At 42.9% G+C, this 20091-nt stretch overlaps 1 protein-coding gene across 5 annotated transcripts in view; it reads left to right on the forward strand.

Annotated features, from left to right (window-relative positions):
- Positions 1-20091, forward strand: part of ATP11C (ATPase phospholipid transporting 11C (ATP11C blood group)) — a 219053-nt gene that overhangs the window by 94648 nt on the left and 104314 nt on the right. For all 5 annotated transcript variants that reach the window (XR_013277047.1, XM_077489893.1, XM_077489767.1 and 2 more), the window contains exons 6-7: positions 3258-3386; positions 7777-7880. Coding sequence is in view for 4 of the 5 variants with exons in the window: in XM_077489893.1 (XP_077346019.1) it covers positions 3258-3386; positions 7777-7880 (233 nt within the window). In the remaining variant the exon portion in view is untranslated. The remainder of the gene's footprint in view (positions 1-3257; positions 3387-7776; positions 7881-20091) is intronic.

Raw genomic sequence — 20091 nt, forward strand, 5'->3', positions numbered from 1 at the left:
GCTGCGGTTCGACCCCTCCCCTCTCTCTCCTGATTGGATAACTGAGATTGCTGGATGTGGGCGCCAATGGCGCCGCTGCTGTGTCTCAGCCAATCAGGAGGGAGAATCCTGGATGTCTTAGACACTCATGGACAGAGATGGCGCTCAGGTAAGTATTAGGGGGGCCAAGGGGGGGGCTGCTGCACACAGAAGGCTTTTAATCTTAATGCATAGAATGCATTAAGATTAAAAACCTTCTGACCTTACAACCCCTTTAAATGCGATGCTACATTAGTTTTCTTTTCTATGCCTTTATTCCTTTATTTTCACCTAGTGATCAGGCCAGTAACACACTTCCTGTCTTAGGGTGGCTCCAATCTGTGGCGGAGCAACAGAGCCACTTTTGGACAGTAGCATGGTCAGTCTGGGGGGGAGGGTAGTGTTAGTTTCACTAACCGATTTAGATAGACTCTACTAACAAATTGAGCCCAGGTTCACACTGACAGTGGGAATGAAATCATGAGAGTTCAGCTGAACTTGCACAATTTCATTCCCACATGTCAGTCCGGACTTCGGGGTGCGATTTCGGAGACATCTGTGTGGGTTGCTGCACATATGTCAATGGAAATTGCACTTCGAAGTCACCAAAAGTAGTACAGAAACTACATTTGGGGATTTGGACAGTGCAAGTGCCGCTGATTTGGCATGCGTTTTGACAGGTCAAATTGCATGCCAAATCTCTCCAATGTGAACCAGGGCTAAATCTGAACTTCAGCGAACCCCTGTCCAAGCAGTTGCAGAAATAGCTTTTTTTTTTTTCCCTTGACGGATAAAGGTTTTACATGTATAAAAGCTGACCATTGTAAGCATCCCTGTCAGTGGTAAATGGTTTGTCTCAACCTGGTTATCTGACTGTTGCTGGACAGGTTGCACTGCTAAAGGGAGTTCAAAAATAATTGACTTACTGGCTGGATCGTCAGATGAAAATAAAATAAAAAAATAAAATGGCTGAAAAAGTAACAACCACCACCATTGGTAGGCTGTAATGCAATGCATTCTTGTTTTGGATTTAATATCACTTTAAGCTAAGCCAGGCGCTGGGGATGTCTCAGACTGCAGTTTGATGGATAATTCGTATAGATGTGTCTGACCTTCATGAATCCTAAATGTCTGTTTGCAGCCTAATGCCGCATACACACGACCGGACTTTCCGGCAGACTAGGTCAGATGGAATCATTCCGTTGGACAATCCGATCATATGTGGGCTAATCCGATTTTGTTTTTTGCATAAAAAATCCGAGGGGCCTAGAAATGGAACATGTTTCAAATCTGTCCGACGGACTCAATTTCTATTGGGAAAACTGTTCGTCTGTATGCTGGTCCGACAGACCAAATACCACGCAAGGGAAGCTACTGGCTATTGAACTTCCTTTTTTAGTCCCGTCCTACGTCATCACGTTGTCACGTTCAAAACAAACGGTCTTTTGAACGGACTTAGTCCATTCATGTGTGGCCAAGTCCGTTCGTTTGGAAGGTCTGTCGGAACTCTGCAGAAAGTTTGTCAGGAAGACAGTCGGACCTAGTCTGCCGGAAAGTCTGTGTACATGGCATAAGAAGTGTGCAAAGTAATGCATATGAAGGACACATCCAGTATCGTAATACTTATGTTTCTTCCCACTGAGCCACCCCATTTCCTAAAATCACCTACTGCTAGTCTATTGTAAGGGAGACAGGAGTACTCCATCCCACCCATAGCGTCCCCAGAGCGAGAAGAATCCTGCACAACACATAATCATTTGACGATCTCATGGAATCTCATTTTAGTAAGTGTGTGTGCTTTAGTGAGTATATCTATTTAAAAAAAGAAAAGAAAATTTGTGTAGGATTTTAGATTTCATATATCATTGGTAGTTCAGTTCCTTTGTTACACTGTATCTGTACTGTAAAACCGTGTCTGATATGACTTGATATTCCACTGGTAAGTACAGTATGGGTCCTTTCACACGTGCTTGTATATGTACAGACTCTGGTTTGCTCAGCAGGATTTGATCCGCTGATCCCTTGCTGAGCAGGCGGATGACGGGTCCGTTTCCACTCGCTGTGCGGAGATGGACCTGTCAAAGTCCTGCTATCCTCTATGGCAGTGGTCATCAACTCTGTCTTCAGGGCCCACTAACAGGCCAGGTTTGCAAGATGAAATACATTGGGTAATCAGCCAAGCAAACCTTCAGCTGCAGTGTGGAGTGAAATGTTTAGTAGTGGTAATATTACAGTGTGACCACTTTCAGCTGGTTGTCGGGATCTGGCACATGCCAATGTCCTAACAACCAGTAACTTATCCCTGCCTGGCATATTTATCTGTCAACCAGGGATTATTGACTTACAGGTGAATGTAAACCAATATCATAGTGTAGTATTTGTATTTCTGTTAAAGGAGTCCTGGAATTTAATTGGCTCAGCCATACAACACAGCCCTGCCTGACAGTGAGGCTCAGTTCACACAGCGGGCGGCACGACTTGCGGCGCCGCGACCTGCACACGATCAGCGGCGACTTGCAAAACGACTTCTATATAGAAGTCAATGCAAGTCGCCTGAAGTCGCCCTAAAGTAGTACAGGAACCTTTTTTCGGAGCGACTTGAGTCGCTCCTATTAGAACGGTTCCATAGTACAGAACGGAGCGCCTGGACAAGTCGCCCCTGTGTGAACCGAGCCTAAAGGAGAACTTTTTTGCTTGTAGTAGTTCAGTAATGGGTTTTGCCCCTCCCCTGCCCTGAGACTGGACATTGATGCACTGGTATCTGTCACTTTGCTCTCATGTTCTGTCGGCATGCTTCTTGCACTGCAGAAAAATGATCTCCTTTTGTATTGCTTCTCCCTCTCCCAGTCTGAGCTCTGCAGTACAGTAAATTGTAAGAGACTGATACTGAGCCAAGTTCAGGTTCTTGCATTGTTTGCGATTTAAAATTTAAAATAAATACATTTAAGATCGTATTAATAAATAGAAAGCTGCATTAAGTTGTGTATTTTTATACCTGCCTGAAGTTTGGCGTAAATCTTTAAAGGGTCAGTCCACCCTGTACTAATATGTCAGTGTTGGGTGGTTGATGTTGTGTTTGGTCACTTACCACCCTCCCACAGTTCTCGAAAACGTCACCAGCAAATTCTCTGTACATACGTTTTAACAGAATGAAGTTGAATCTACTTTGGTCAGTGATTCTGTGCATCAACCTTTGATCTTCTCCAATGCCAAGTTTGAATGTTCCTTTTTTTTTAAAGGTTGGTGACATAGTCGAAGTGAGAGACGATGAAACTTTCCCCTGTGATCTTATCTTGCTGTCCTCCAGCTGCATTGATGGCACCTGTACTGTTACTACAGCCAGTCTGGATGGAGAGTCCAACTTCAAGGTATTATTTCAGCAGAATGATCATCATTTTTCTAGTACATCTCATATAATAATCCAACGCCAAATTACTTTTTCATCTTTAGCATATTGTTATAGGCGTAGGAACAACTGTAACAACTTTAACTTCCAGTAATGGTATCTCAAACTTATCTCAATGGAGGCCAGAATTAAAAATGTCTTAAATCATGAATAAACAATTCTGATGGGTTTAGCTCCATGTCTTGCTAATGGAATTCTGTTATCTTTCTGTTCTCTCTTTCTTTCGGTTTCTCTCTCTATCTCTCCCAAAATTCTATCACCGTGCTTGGCAATATAGGAAAAATTATCCGCACTCCGGTTGTTGCTCTTAAAATTTCTTCATTTTATTGAATAGCCACAGTGAATAAACGCTGATTAAATCGTTTGACGCGTTTCAGCCTATAAGGCCTTAGTCATAACATAACTGGTGGTTATGACTAAGGCCTTATGGGCTGAAACACATCAACTGATTTAATCTGATTTAAATTTTAAGAGCAACAACCGGAGTGCGGATCATTTTTCCTACATTACTCTACTCAGCCAGCGACTGTAAATCGAGCACCTGGGAGCTCTGCTATCTATGTGGTGTTATGGATAGTAGCACTGAATTTTCTGTTTATACTGTACTTGGCAAGGCTGACCCAGGTGGAACAGTAACATATACATAGTCAAACCATTTACAAACAGAGGAGTCACAATGCATCAGTGTTTTCAAGCGTAGGTTGTCATCTGCCTGCTCAAAGATAATTCAATACTAGTATACCTTTGACAGTGGGCCACTCGGAAGCTTGTACAACCTAGTAAATGTTCCTACCTCAGTAATGTCTACCTTGCAGTTCCATGGCAGCATGTATTGCTCTCTTTTTAGCCTTCGCCCCGTGCTGGGAAACTCTAGAACAGGGATATGCAATTAGCGGACCTCCAGCTGTTGCAGAACTACAATTCCCATGAGGCATAGCAAGACTCTTAGAGCTACAAGCATGACAGCCAGAGGCAGAGGCATGATGGGGCTTGTAGTTTAGCAACAGCTGGAGGTCCGCTAATTGCATATCCCTGCTCTAGAACTACATGGTACCTAAGCTTTCGGCATTACAACTGGCATTCTTGACACATTTTAATGCTGGTGGCTCATAATGTAGTACACATCAAGCTCACTTTTGTACATGGATGTGAGGATATCTGTGAAATTTGGGGCCATATCATTCATCGGACAATAACCGAGTGAAACCTTGTTGGCTAGTTAAAGCGGAACTTCAGTCATTTTTTTCATCTTTACTTCTATTAAATCTTCTGCCCTTGTTGTTTTAACTTTGGATAGTAAAACATTTATTTTTTCTGCCAGTAAATACCTTCTACAGCGCACTTCCTGTTTCTTGTCTAGAAAAAAGCCTAGGCTTATGACAGGGATCCTCAAACGACGGCCCTCCAGCTGTTGCGAAACTACACATCCCATGAGGCCTTGTAAAACTCTGACATTCACAGACATGACTAGGCATGATGGGAATTGTAGTTCCTGAACAACTGGAGGGCCGTAGTTTGAAGACCCCTGGCTTATGACATCATGCACAGCTCTCTCTCGCTCTGAGAGTTTACTAGGAAGGGGGGGTGGGGAGTCATAAGAGAGCCAATGAGAGCTGCAGAGCTGGAGGTGTGCCTCCTGTGTGTCTGTAAATCCAGGAACTGAACAGGAAACGGCTTCAGCTGCCCACAGTTAAAATGGATGCAGCCAGGGTGGAGAGGAATTTCTGAAGAATATTTGGCAAGTACAGAATCGCAGTATATATAAAATAATATCCAAAGTGGTTGGAGGGAAACTTCAGAATGGCAAAGATGTTTTTATTGCAAACTATGTGAGCAGACTGCAGTTCTTTAACTTCATTGCACCGTGGCTGACAAACAATAATATGCTATAATTCTGTGAAATGTGTAATTTGATCTTGGATTCTCCACGAATATGTAATATGCAATAAAAACATTAGAATACTTGGCTGTTCTTTTGCTTGTTGCTGGGAGCTGCAATTGCAGGCCTGGGCTAGTGTATACATTGCTTTTTAGCATTTCTCCTATGTGCAGTTTTCTCTATACAGTAGAAGGAGCAGCATGCCTAAGAAAAGAACAAGAACTGCATCTGCTTCACAAACCTTCGACAGACTGATGGCTCTAAAAACCTCCCAGTTTTCTTCTGTTTTTGTTTTTTTGGTGCTTGGATGTAAAATGTGTAGTGGTCAAATATAATCTGTCAGTTTCCAAACCTCTTTCTGTGAATGAAAACGTTCATGTGTATTTGTTAGCTCTGTAACAGAGCGCCATGCACTTATTTTTTATTTTTTTTGGTAACCCTATTGCTGATTGGCCTTTATTATTTTTGGTGCCAGTTACTTAGGTTCAGACCCGCTGGGCATTTCCAGTGGAGGTCTAGCAGCCAGTCAGTGAGGAGCAGAGCTGACCATACAAAGGTAAATGAGGCCCTAGGGTAGTGATGGCGAACCTTGGCACCCCAGATGTTTTGGAACTACAGTTCCCATGATGCTCCACTACACTGCAGAGTGCAGGAGCATCATGGGAATTGTAGTTTTAAAACATCTGGGGTGCCAAGGTTCGCCATCACTGCCCTAGGGTAAGACTACCTTGGTGGATCTGCCCTAATTATATTAGGAAGAAGCCGGGATACTGCATGGAAGATTGAGGCTGCACATGATCGGGGATATATAGAGCTGATGATTTTTCCTTGGATAATTCCATCGTTACACTTTGTACTATTGGGAGATTAACTTGCTACCCCCAATAAATCCCGGATATCCATATATAATAACCCTTTGTTGTGTATTCCCATGTCTACTTGTAATCATATGGGGGGTCATGCCTGCCACTGGCTGTGTTCCTCACTCTTTTGTGGTCAACACATTTTGCTTGGTTTAACATTGTAATTGACCCTCTACGCTCCAGAAGAAGCGTTATTTGTCAACGCGAAACATGTGTGAGCACAGCACTGTCCGCCTAGTGTGAGGTGACGCACCCCTTCGCAGAGATAGCCCGCCCCCCACCCCCCCACCGGCTATATTATTTGTCCTTGGTGTTTGTATTTGTCTCATGTGGCAGTGTCAATACATTGGAGTTAATAATATCTAATGGTTTTAATTAGTTTTTAATCCATTTATTAATAAAAGACAATATTTAGTGCCCAAAAACTCCCATTTTATGTTGTTTCTATCTATATATATATATATATATATATATATATATATATATATATAATATATGTATGTATGTATGTATGTATGTATGTGTGTGTATGTGCATATATATTAAATGTATATATTTTTGGAGACAAAAAAAATAGCATGTATTATTTTTATGCAAATAAGCCTGCAAGGCATTGCACTTGCAATCAGTCTTCGTCCAGCTCTGTCTGTACCAGTGTATGGGTGGGTATCCACCATCTTGTATTCGGCCAACTGGTGACCTTTGATTATGTGTATCCATTATGTTGTAATATACGCATTACATATAAATAGCCATTAGGAGTTCTATGTGCAGTTCTTTATTTTTTTTTATTTTTTTTTTTGTCATCTAAATTTGTACAGTTTTTTTAATCTACTCTATGGTATAATCTTCTTCCCTCCCTTTTTTTTTTTTTTTTTTTTTAAATCTTCTATTTGGCTCATAGTCCCACCTATGAGGGTTTTTTTTCTTTCTAAGTGTATAAGCTGGAGGAAGTGTTGTGGACGAGTACAGCAATTGCCCCACTTGTGTTCCATTGAGAACTACAAGTTTGCCTACCGAGGTGGCAGACAGGACTTGTAATTTTATTCATTTGCAGATCTTTGTTAATGAATTATGTGGCTGTGCAGCCTGGGCATAAACTCACAAGTTGAAGCTGTTGCAGGACGGTTCTTGCACTCTGTTTCACATTTTGGGGGTGGGGGCTCCACTTGGCACCATGCTACGTCCTGAATATGGGTGTAACATGGCCTAAAAGGTAGAGTTCATCTTTTAACATTCATAGTTTTAAGTAATACCATTGAGATGTAGGCAAGTTAACAAACAACTTTGACTGAGCCAAGAAATGCTTCTGGCTCCCTTCTGTAGAGCAGCCGGGACTTTGTGAAGCTCACTGTAAGCTGTATAAGGTCGATGTGCTGGAAAACAAAATCTTGGCAATGACAGTTTGGATCTCTAAACTGCACTATAAATAGAATGAAAGCTAAGTGTTAGATTTTAGAAGGGTTTACATGAATGACGAGGCTGCTGGTAATGGGGTTCTAAAAATAGATCTGAAAGTCAAAGGGTTTCTTGAAATCACCATTACAATTAGTATGGTTTATATCTGCAATATCTGCATTCTGACTACCGTACTTATCTTTTTACTTTAGACCTATTCTGCTGTCCGTGAGACATTCACTTTGTGCACAGTTGAAGCTGTTGATGGTCTCATAGCCACCATTGAATGTGAACAACCTCAACCTGACCTTTACAAGTAAGTAGGAGGCATGGCAGGTAAAGCTACCCCCTCCCTCCTCCTCCCTCCCCTCCCTCCCCCTCCCTCCTCCTCCCTCCCCCTCCCTCCTCCTCCCTCCCCTCCCTCCTCCTCCCTCCCCTCCCCTTCCCCCTCCCTCCCCTTCCCCCTCCCTCCCCTCCCCTTCCCCCTCTCCCTCCCCTTCCCCCTCTCCCTCCCCTTCCCCCTCTCCCTCCCCTTCCCCCTCTCCCTCCCCTTCCCCCTCTCCCTCCCCTTCCCCCTCTCCCTCCCCTTCCCCCTCTCCCCTCCTCCCCTCCCCTCCCTCCACACACAAAACATGACAGTTTTGAACCTCCAGAGATCATGTCAAGATCAATATCTGGAAGCTACTATTGAATAAGGAAAAGAAAAACTCTGGACAGCCGCACTCTGGATCGAATAAAAAATGATTTGCGCCTTTATTTTTTCAAGTAAAAAATCACATCATACGAACCACAGCAAAAAAAAGAAAATGGAACACAAAGCTGACGCGTTTCGCACTAATATTAGCTCTTGGTCATAGCTAGTTTTATTTTTATTTTTTAAAGGTACATGTGTAGAGATTGCAATTCTTACTTTTGAGAACATGTTACATGTTCCACGCGATTTTAGCATGGAACATGTAACCTGTTCCCAGTGCTGCTGCCCGCTGCCCCCTCGCCCTGTGGCAGCAGTATGGGGAGAAGTTCCCTGTACTAGCTGTCACTGTTTGAAAACAGCGTAACTGTGTGGGGCTCCGCCCAAATGGATGCGTCATTCAGACACACAGCTCTGTGTGTCTGAATGAACTAAAAGCCCCAACAGCCTTAGCAGCTTGTAGTTCTCAATGCACTACCACAGCGCTGTGGAGCACTGTGATAGTTCATGGAGTCTTCCTGTCAGGGATTATCGGCTTACCTGTATGGGATGCTGGTGCAATGCTTTACAGGCTCCTACTAAGAAAAATAATAAATACACATTTATTTTTTATTTATTTTTACCTGCAAAAAAAAAGTAAACTTATCCTTTAAGCTTGTGGAACATGAAATATCAGAGCAACTGATATGCAAGTGCTTGTTCTGGGTCTTCGGTCAGTTATTCAGCAGGCAGTAATAGACAGACATGGCTTATGTCACTGGAGGTTACACTGTCACCAAAGGTTCTTCTATTTATTTTTTTCCATTCCCAAAGGATGTAGCCTGCCTGCTGAGTGACTGACTGACTGATTTTATTCTTGACATTCATCTTTGACATCTGACTGCTTTGCTTGGTACATGTGTTAATTTCTTAATGACCCTGTAACTGATCCTGGGAAAATGCAGACCAAGTGTTCCTAAGTTCCGAGCACGGTCTACTGCTGTTCTCAGAGTTGTATGACAAGAGGTCTCCGACCTTTCTAGAATAATTCATTATATTGAACTTATGTTGAAGTGTAAAGTTTATTTTTATTTTTTTTTTATTTTTTTGTTTTTATCCTGGTCGTACAGTACAGGACGCAGTGCTGGTATTCATAGACCATGGGTTATTTGCTGCTACCTATGATTTGACACTCTGGCAAAACCTTTTGCTAGGGCTGCCCCTAGAAGTTCAACAAAAATTGCAGCCTCAGATTGTTGGCAGTGTTTTAAGGTAATGGGCATGTTCTACAGGGACATTTTTCAGCTGGATCTTCTGTCAAAATCTGACTGCTTATTGCCTTGTGCTACCTAGGGGTTTCCAGATCGGTTAGACTCTGCGTGTACCTTGGAAACCATACCTAGACCCCCCTGTCTGTAATGTTTTGCTTTGGGCACTAAATCCTTGCATGAGGCACAAATGTTGGCATGAAGTGCAATGTGTGAATTTGGCTGCGGGGTGCTATACAAGTCCATAGATGTGGTGCATTTCTGTTTCCCAGACCCTGAATGACTCCTTTGAAAGTTTTCCCACTGTGACTGGCAAAAACTGGACCTTAAAAGATAAGTGCACTTATATGTAGAATGTAACATGCTGCAGCCTCTCCCATTCCCACCTCCCTGTGACGATGAGCTTGGGGTTATAAGGTGGTTCTACCTGTAGTGAGGGGTGAATGCTCACTAAAGCGCTTATAGACCTTGGGAGGTCATAATATCTGGTAAGCAGATATATTTGCAATACTTATCCTGTGGGGAGCACCAGGTGTCTGCACCGATTGAAGTTGGATTGACTCTATTCTTCAAGGTCACTATATGGACTCTTAGTTGGATTTTTTTACTTATCCCCCCCCCCCCCTTTTTTTCACTATTTTCAATAGATGGACTTTTTGTGCACACTATATATTTAGATAAGGGAGTAACAGCACAACACTGTATTCATTCTTCTGTTATGATGAGTACATATGTGTGAGTGCTGCTGTTTTTCACTTGCTTTTACTCATTTGGAATCATTATTTACACATAGCGCAGATTTTTTATTTTATATACTAAATATATATTGTTGATAAATTGCCAGTAGTTCTCAATGCTTATTGCCATTCAACTGAAGTTCAAACTTAGTGCTCTGCATTTGTCAATGTACATGTGATGTTTGGCTGTTAAATGTTCATCATTCTAGGGTGAACTTCCTCTTTAAAGGGTAGCTCCACGTTCATGGAAATAAATAAATATAGATAGATACATACCGTATTTATCGGCGTATAACACAATTTTTTTTCCCCCTGAAAATAGTGGGCAAATCAGGGGTGCGTTTTTTACGCCGACAGCGTACCTCGGAGGGAAACGAGTGCCACCAGAATTCACAAGCCGCAATCTCCTCTCCACTTGGTTCTCACATCACACACAGTCCCACCTCCGCCACCGACATTCGACCAGTCTTCTGTCTATCGCAGGAGCTGATCCAATGCCGGTGGCGGAGGCGGGACTGTGTATGTGACTGCAGACTGAGAGCCGAGGAAACGGGAGATTTTCTGCATTGAGAGATGGTGAGCTGTAATCAGGCAGCTGCTTTGATCGGGGATATGGGTGCAGATCAGGCTGCATTGAGGCTGCAGGTGGGCGCAGATCGGGCTGCATTGAGGCTGCAGGTGGGCGCGGATCGGGCTGCATTGAGGCTGCAGGTGGGCGCGGATCGGGCTGCATTGAGGCTGCAGGTGGGTGCGGATCAGGTTGCATTGAGGCTGCAGGTGGGCGCGGATCAGGTTGCATTGAGGCTGCAGGTGGGCGCGGATCAGGTTGCATTGAGGCTGCAGGTGGGCGCGGATCAGGTTGCATTGAGGCTACAGGTGGGCGCAGATCAGGTTGCAGGTGGGCGCGTGGATCAGGCTGCAGATGGGCACAGATGCATTGATGCTCACTGACCGTTATTTTGCTTCAAAGTATTTTTTTTTTTTTTTTTTAGTTTTTTTTTTTTTTTTTGTGTCTCTCTCTCTCTGTGTCTCGCTCTCTCGCTCTCCCTCTCTCTCACCCACTCACTCTCCCTCTCTCTCCCTCACTCTCCCTCTCTCTCCCTCTCTCTCCCTCTCTCTCCCTCTCTCTCCCTCTCTCTCCCTCTCTCTCCCTCTCTCTCCCTCTCTCTCCCTCTCTCTCCCTCTCTCTCACCCACTCTCTCTCCCTCTCTCTCCCTCTCTCTCCCTCTCTCTCACCCACTCTCTCTCCCTCTCTCTCCCTCTCTCTCACCCACTCTCTCTCCCTCTCACCCACTCTCTCACTCGATCTATATATGTATATCGTATACAATTGCAACTTAAGTCACATAGTAATTGAATGCTATTAAAAATGACCCTTTCAATCTGCAGCTCTGTAATTTTCTGTAAAATGCAATGCTATATGGCTACCTGGAGGTGTTCAAACACAGAATGTGTACAGAACGCCGCCAGAAACCTACCGTATTTATCGGGGTATAACACGCACCCCAGGTTTAGGAGGGCATTTTAAGGAAAAAAGTTTTAGGAGGGAAGTTTAAGGGAAAAAAAACTTACATTTAAATGCCCGTCAATGCAGCCTTATCAGTGTGCATCTGCAGCCTTGTCCATCATTGCAGAATGATCAGTGTCATTTGCAGCTTGCCCCACGCTGTTTGCAGCCTTGCAGAGTGTCATTTGCAGCTTGCCAGTGTCATTTCCAGCTCGCCCAGCGCCGTTTGCAGCCTTCCATGTTTAAATATCCCGCCGCCGAGACAGACCGAGCGGCGCAGAAAAAGACAGAGCCGTCTGCTCGGCTCCGCTCGGCTCGTAGTCCCGCCTCCCTGCTGTTTCTGGAGCGAGCGCTGCTGAAAAAGACAGAGCCAGTGTTCTGCCTAATACAGTCCGCCCATCAAATGCTGTCCGCTCCGTACTGCGCATGCGCAGTACGGAGCAGCCGAAGCTTCGGAAAAACTCCGAAGTTGAACGGCGCCTGCGCCGTGAGTGGAGGAGGTAGCCCCACTATCCAAGCGGACATAGGGTTAAGAATTTTAGAGGGCCCCTCGCGGGCGAGCTTCGCTCGCCACGCTTCGGGCTCGGCCTCGCTCCGCTGGGCTCTTTTTTATTCTAACTCTATGTCCACTTGGATAGTGGGGATAGAACCTGGACTCACGGCGCAGGCGCCGTTCGTCCTCGGCAATTTTCGGAATCTGTGTTCCTGTGTACTGCGCATGCGCAGTACGCAGGGGACAGCATCTGATGGGGGACACTATTTTACAAGACACCGGCTCTACTGTGTATTTGGCTTGGCTTGGCTCGCAGTCCCGCCCAGTATGGGCGGGACTGCAAGCCGAGCCGAGTACACAGTAGAGTCGGCTCGGTCTTTTTCGGCAGCGCTCGCAGAAACAGCAGGGAGGCGGGACTACGAGCCGAGCTCTGTCTTTTTCGGCGGCGCTCGGTATTTTTCGGCGGCGCTCGGCCTTTTTGCCTCACAGACAGTGGGGATCGGCGTATAACACGCACCCACGACTTTTCCCCCAATTTTAAGGGGGAAAAAGTGCGTGTTATACGCCGATAAATACGGTAAGTTCCTTCTTGTGCGATTGGCTCACTGACTTTCCCAGAAGTCTGCAATAAGATGCAAGTTGGGTAACTGGCATCCCCTGCAACAAAAATTTTATTTTTGGGAAGATAGTGTCTTGACATGAATTTAAGGCTACTGTAAGCAGACATTTTTAAAAAATGTTTTTACATTCAATTTAAAACATTTACAAATATACAGTGACCCATGCACTGTTTATAGTTTTAGACCTTATTCAGATGGGCACTGATACCCATATGCAGTGACGGGGTGATTTAGTTTATTTGTCCCTAGGTGGCAGGAGCTGCGTGCAGGCAGCCCATTCATGTCTGTGAAGATGCAGCAACTGCATGGACACGGCTAACCGTCCGAACGTCACAGGTGTGTGTTGGGGGTGGTTCACACCTGTCACCCTTAGAATGAGTGACTATGTCCATGCAGCCACTGCATCTTCATAGACATGCAACACCTGCCAGCTAGGGATGGATAAATAAAAATGGCCTCTTTACTGTGTAGAGGCATCCGTGTCTGTGTGAACAAGACCTTACAGCCTCATTTTATCGAAAAGCCTTTATTCCTCCTTTTTTTTTTTTTTTTTTTTTTTTTATATAGTTCCTCCTGTAATGGGTAATCATTAGTCAGCAGCAGTCTTTTCTGAAGAAATTACTAGACTGTAGCTTAAAACATTTAATTAAGAATCCTGTCTCAATTAAAATAACTAGAGCATTCCATTAAGCAATTTCTTGGATTTTTAATTATACAATCTTCTGATTTTCTGACACTTTCAAGTGTGGGGGCTTTCAGGCGTGTGTGGTTTGATTCCTTTTCCTTTTTTTTTTTCTATGCAGTAATCTTCTCTGTAGAAATGGGATGTATTGTTGCTTGGAGGTCAAGAACATGGTTGGCTGCTTGCTGAACAAGCCTTTTTTTACATCCTTTCTTCTGCATGTAAACAAATCAACTTGTATTGTTTTCCTTTAGAGATCTTCCCGAAGCTCCCCCTTCAGGCTGTGCTGTTCCCCTCTACGCCCCATCATACTATTGTTGAGATGTTTAAGTATATAAAATAATTACTACTTCATTTTTTAGCGCCGTATAAAAAAAATGAATAGAATTCATTTGGTTACCAATAGTGTTGTAGCCATTAATGGCAAGACCTTTTGGCTCCGTTATATTTAATGCTGAAAACGTGTGTGTGTGTGTGTGTGTGTGTGTGTATGGTATGTATGTATGTATGTATGTATGTATGTATGTGTGTGTGTGTGTGTGTGTGTGTATATATGTATATGTATGTATATATATATATATATATTTATTTATTATAATTTTTTGATTTATTTATTTTTTCCTAATTCAGTACCAAACACATTAGTTTTGGTCCATATCTCATCCCCTGCAGGCAGCTAAATACAATTGTTTAATACTGCATTGTGTAAAAAAAAAAAAAAAGTGCAAACAAGGCTTTACACAGAAAGATTGTGTATTTTGCAACATTGTCTGTTTTAGATGTAGTAGATATTTGAATTTTAGCACAGGTTGTATATGTGCATATTATACTTATTTAGCCATAATATACACTGATGCGGTTCAGTGTGGTTTACATTGGAGTGCCAGTGCAGTGTAAATTTGTAATACAATTTGTGCTTTTCAGTTGTAATTCCCACAGTCTATAGAGCTCAAAATCGCACCGCTCTGCACTAAACTCACACAGGACCCTTTTTGTGAACTGCGCCAGGATCGCACCGCATGTGTATGAACCGCCTTCATAGGAAGCCATATTTTTTTAATTGACACGCCGCATTAAATTTGAGCAAGTGTGAATGGGGACTTAAAGGAAGACGTATGGCCAATACTTTTTGGCCATATTTCTCCTTTGGGTCATGGGAGTGCCCTTAGTTCTACACTCCTATGACCCAGATTCAGCGTGCTCTCAGCTGATTTCACGGGCCCATCCAGATGTTTGATCAGCATCTGGCTCATCCACTCGATACACTGCTCAAAGCCTGAACCAAACGCTCCCCCCCCCCCCATCCCGTTGTTCCAGTGAGCGTGGGAGATGCAGAGCATAGATTTAGTGACTGACTGTTACTGCTCTCTGTTCAGTGAAGACTGAGCGATTAGTGGTTATGTGATTGTTCGGTTCTCTGTCTTAAAGCCAGCAGAGGACAACTGCAGTATCAGATCCATGCTGCCACCAAATAGGTGGATAAGAGATTATATATATATATATATATATATAATGTGTGTGTATGTATGTATATAGAATTTTTTTTTATAACCGCTGCTTTGCATATCAATAAAGTTTATAAAAAAAAAGTTGATTTGCTGGATGGTTATAAGGGATACAATGCCTCGAAAAAGTATTCATACTCCTTGAAATTTTCCACATTTTGCCATGTTACAACCAAAAACAAAAACATAAATGTATTATTTTATTGGGATTTTATGTGATCGACCAACACAAAGTGGCACATAATTGTGTAGTGGAAAGAAAACAATTAATGGTTTTCAACATTTTTACAGATAAATATGTGGAAAGTGTGGTGTGCATTTGCATTCAGCCCCCTTGTGTCAATACTTTGTAGAACCATCTTTTGCTGCAATAACACCTGCAAGATTATTTAGGGATGTCTCTAGCAGCTTTGCACATCTAGAGAGGGACATTTTTGCCCATTTTTCTGTGCAAAATATCTCAAGCTCTGTTGGATTGGGTGGCGAGCATCTGTAAACAGAAATTTTCAAGTCTTGCCACAGATTCTCAATTGGTTTTAGGTCTGGACTTTGATTGGGCCATTCTAACACATGAATATACTTTGATCTAAACCAGGGGTAGGGAACCTTGGCCCTCCAGCTGTGGTGAAACTACAAATCCCATCATACTTCTGCCTCTAAGAGTTATGCCTTTGATTGTTGGGGTCTTGCAATGTCTCATGGGACTAGTAGTAGTTTTAAAACCGCTGGAGGGCCGAGGTTGCGTACCCAATCTGAACCATTCCATTGTACCGCTGGCTGTTGTTTAGGGTCGTTGTCCTGCTGGAAGGTGAATCTCCTCAGTTTCAAGTCTTTTGCAGACTCGGCCAGGTTTTCTTCTAAGATTGCCCTGTATTTGGCTCCATCCATCCGCCCATCAACTCTGACCAGCTTCCCTGTCCCCGCTGATGATGTGTTCACGGTGATATGCAGTGTTAGTTTTCGATAACACATAGCATTTTTCTTTTAGGACAAAAAGTTCATTTTGGTCTCATCTGACCAGAGCACCTTCTTCCACATGTTTGTGTCCCCCACATGGCTTCTGCAAATGGGACTTTTTATGGCTTTCTTTCAACAATGGCTTTCTTCTTGCCACTCTTCCATAAAGGCCAGATTTGTGGAGTTAACTAATAGCTGTCCTGTGGACATATTATCCCACCCAAGCTGTGGATCTCTGCAGCTCCTCCAGAATTACCATGGGCTCTTGGTTGCTTCTCAGATTAATGCTTTCTTTGCCCACCCTGTCAATTTCGGTGGATGTCCAAGTCTTGGTAGATTTGCAGTTGGGCCATACCCATTCAATTTTCGGATGATGGATTGAAAAGTGCTCCGTGAGATGTTCAAAGTTTGAGGTTTTTTTTTTATAACCTAACCCTGCTTTAAATGCTCCACAGCTTTATCCCTGACCTGTCTGGTGTGTTCCTTGGCCATCATGATGCTGTTCACTAATGCCAGCCATACACGGTTCAAATTTCAAAAGAAAGAATTTTCTTTCGAAAATTGTATCTAAGAATTTTCGTACGAATTTCGCACCATTAGTGGGCTGCAGTAACAGCCGATTTTCGTGCAGAAATCAAATTTGAGGAATCGGACATGTTGGAAATTTTTTGAAAAACGAACGATAATTTCTAATTAATAATTTCTAATCAATGATGGGAGAATCATGCGAGAAATGTAATAAGAAAATTTACGGAGAGAAAAGAAGATTCCCGGCCACGAAATTTCTTTTCTGTAGCAACATGAGGGGAAATTGAAGGCTTGGTCGACTGAATTTCGAAAATCAATGGTGGCATCATCGGATCACAAAAAAATAAACTTTCTGATTTTGAAAATAAAATTTGTTCGAAATTTGACCATGTATGGCCTGCATAAGGTCTCTAACAAACTTCTAAGGAGTTCACAGAACAGCTGTATTTCTACTGAGCTTAAATTAGACATAGGTGGGCTCTGTTTACTAATTAGGTGGCTTTTGAAATCAATTGGTTCCACTAGATTTTAGTTGGAGTTATCGGAGTAAAGGGGGCTGAATGCAAATGCACACCACACTTTTCAGATATTTATTTGTAAAAAAAAAATTGAAAAACATTTATAATTTTCCTTCCACTTCACAATTATGTGCCATGTTGTGTTGGTCTATCACATAAAATCCCAATAAAATACATTTACGTTTTTGGTTGTAGCCTGACAAAATGTGGACAAATTCAAGGTGCATGAAAACTTTAAGGCACTGTATATTATTTGAAGTTTTACTTTAAACTGTTCTGATTTGAATTGGTAAAGTGCGATTGCTAATTTTCATTTTTGTTGCTTCAATTTGAGATAGAAACAAGTCCTCTCTCAGTTCCTTTTCTTTATTGGGACTGACAGCATCAGGTATACACAATATACATTTTTGCCTAATCTTCCTGGTTTCTGTTTGGGGTGAATTTAGTAATGGGTTCAGTAATTTATAGCAAATCATTTTTCTACTTGGTCATCCCAAAAGGTGGTAAGCAGAGCTCCATCAAATACCTAATTAATACTATACAATTTACATGTAAGCTGCTTTACCTTTCACAATATTTATTTTTATTAAAGTGGGTTTCCCCCTAAAAAAAAATAAAAAAAAAAATGTAAAAGTCAGCAGCTACAAATACTGCAGCTGCTGACTTTTAATAATCGGACACTTACCTGTCCCAGGGTCCAGCGATGTGGAGGAACGACGCCCCCCCCCCCCCTCGTTCCCCGATACGCTCGCAGCGCCGGCATTCTTACTGTGGGCATCCGGCTGTGGCTTCAAAGCCGGACACCCACTGCGCGTTCGCGAGCGGCGTTGGGTGCCGTGATGCGCCACGCAGTCATCTGGGACACGTGACAGGTCCCAGATGACTGTGCGGCGCGAGGGGAAGTGATGTCACCAGCCCGGGCAAGGAAGGAGGCAGACTACGAGGGACCCCCTAGCAACAGGCATTTAGAGGTGAGTAAAAAAAAAAAAAATTTTCCCAAATTATTTTTATTTATTTATTTATTTTATGAATTTTCAGCAATTTTTTTTTTTGGTGGCAACACCACTTTAATTCTGTCTTATAAATCATACACCTCTGCCATGCTGCATAGCTAAAAAGCATAACACATTTGTTGAGAAAAAAACATTCCACTCTGGGTGATCGATGTACATTCCAAAGATTATAACCACCTTTGTTGCAGATTCCTACCTCTTTGTTATTCTGAAGAAATCCCTGTTCCTCTGTGCTGAGTGGGTCTATCGGGAGGGGTTTCATAATTATCAATCTGCTGTGGCATCTGCAGTGCACTAATGAGGAAAGCTGCTGGGCCTGCATCCCTTCTTAGATGTTGTTTCCTATTGGGAGCAATAACATTTTTGTTATAGGGGATGCCTGAGATCTGACTTTTATCTTAGGCAGACTTCTGGGGGGTGTTCTTTACAAATTCTGTGTACAGAACAACTTCAGGTAGCCATATTGAATTGCGTTTTCAGAAAATTACAGCGGTTGCAGTTTGAAAAGTAAAGGTCATTTTTAATGACATTCAATTGGAATGACTTGTGTCACTCTTGTATACGCTATAATTTTTTCTTTGCGGCGTTGCCCTTTAAAGCGGAGGTCCACCCTAAAATGGACCTTCCGCTCATCGGATTCCTCCCCCCCCTTCGGCGCCACAATTGGCACCTTTCAGGGGGGAGGGGGTGCAGTTACCTGGATAATCCAGGTAACTGCACCCACTTCCGGGCTAGCTCTCTGCGGAAAGGGGCGTACATTACGCCCCTTTCCGCAAGTGCCCGCCCCCTTCCGCAAGTGCCCCGCTGCCTGCCGGGAAACACACAGATCCCAGAGGCAGCGGGGACCGTCCTCATTGCGCAGCGCGGCTCGCGCATGCGCAGTAGGGAACCGGGAAATTAAGCCGAAAGGCTCCATTTCCTGATTCCCATACCCAAGATGGCGGCGGCAGCACTCGAGTGTCGATCTAGAGATCGGCTTCGGGTGCCGACATCGCGGGCGCGCTGGACAGGTAAGTGTCACTATTTTAAAAGTCAGCAGCTGCAGTATTTGTAGCTGCTGACTTTTAAAAAAAAAAAAAAAAACGCGGAGTCCCGGCGGACTCCCGCTTTAAAGATGACTATTTGAGTCTCACAGCATTTTGTGTCAGCCAGCCATCTGGAACTTTCTAACTGGGGTATAAATGAGCACTACTACAGTATACCGGTGATGTCCATTCTGCCCAGCGTCATGAATTTAGTATTCCTATAATGGCTGTAACTTCTGATGAATCACTAAGAATTATAAAATCAATACAGCCTAATTTCAGGTATACAGGAGAATAATACAAATATCAACAATATAATACGACAATATATATATATATATATCTATCACTGATCCAAGCGCTCAATGGAAAAATACCTCTAAAAAAAGCAGCTGTTATTAATCATATCTACACACATATAGTAATAATATTTCTACCGAAGTCATAGCAGCACTACTATATTAACAGCGCTAATAATTAATCTAATAATCCGCAAATATATATAATAAAACCTTATAAATAAAAGGGAGACAAAAAGTCCATAAAGTCCCCAAGCCGTTAATTCATAAAGTGCGAAAAGTGCTCAACAGAGTCACCAGATGAAAAGAAAAGATCCTTTCTGCAGGTTCACCACACAGCAAACCTGTATAAGAAACCTTGTGCTCTGTGTTGCCCCCTTTGGTTGTACACTTACCCCCTCAAGGGTTAATATCAAGCGCTTCACAAATCGCCACTCGATTTGCTCATACAGGTTATCAAAGAGTAGAAAAAATGCTCATTAAAGTATTCATCAGCTGGAGGTTCACTTTCACTCGGATTTCATTAAAAATGTCATGCAGAAAACACAAACAAAAAATAATCCATAGTGTAACCTGTTAAATTAGTCGATCGCACTCCACACACAATTAAAATACTGCTTACAATGTAAACACTTTGACTCTGCATATAATATCAAACATGTGTCCAGCACCGCTAAGTCATGACTCTCCGCTCCCCGATCAAAT

The sequence above is a fragment of the Lithobates pipiens genome, unplaced genomic scaffold (genome assembly GCF_037356315.1).
Source record: "Lithobates pipiens isolate NorthernLeopardFrog02 unplaced genomic scaffold, aLitPip1_a1.2 Scaffold_1, whole genome shotgun sequence".
Classification (NCBI taxonomy): Eukaryota; Metazoa; Chordata; class Amphibia; order Anura; family Ranidae; genus Lithobates; species Lithobates pipiens.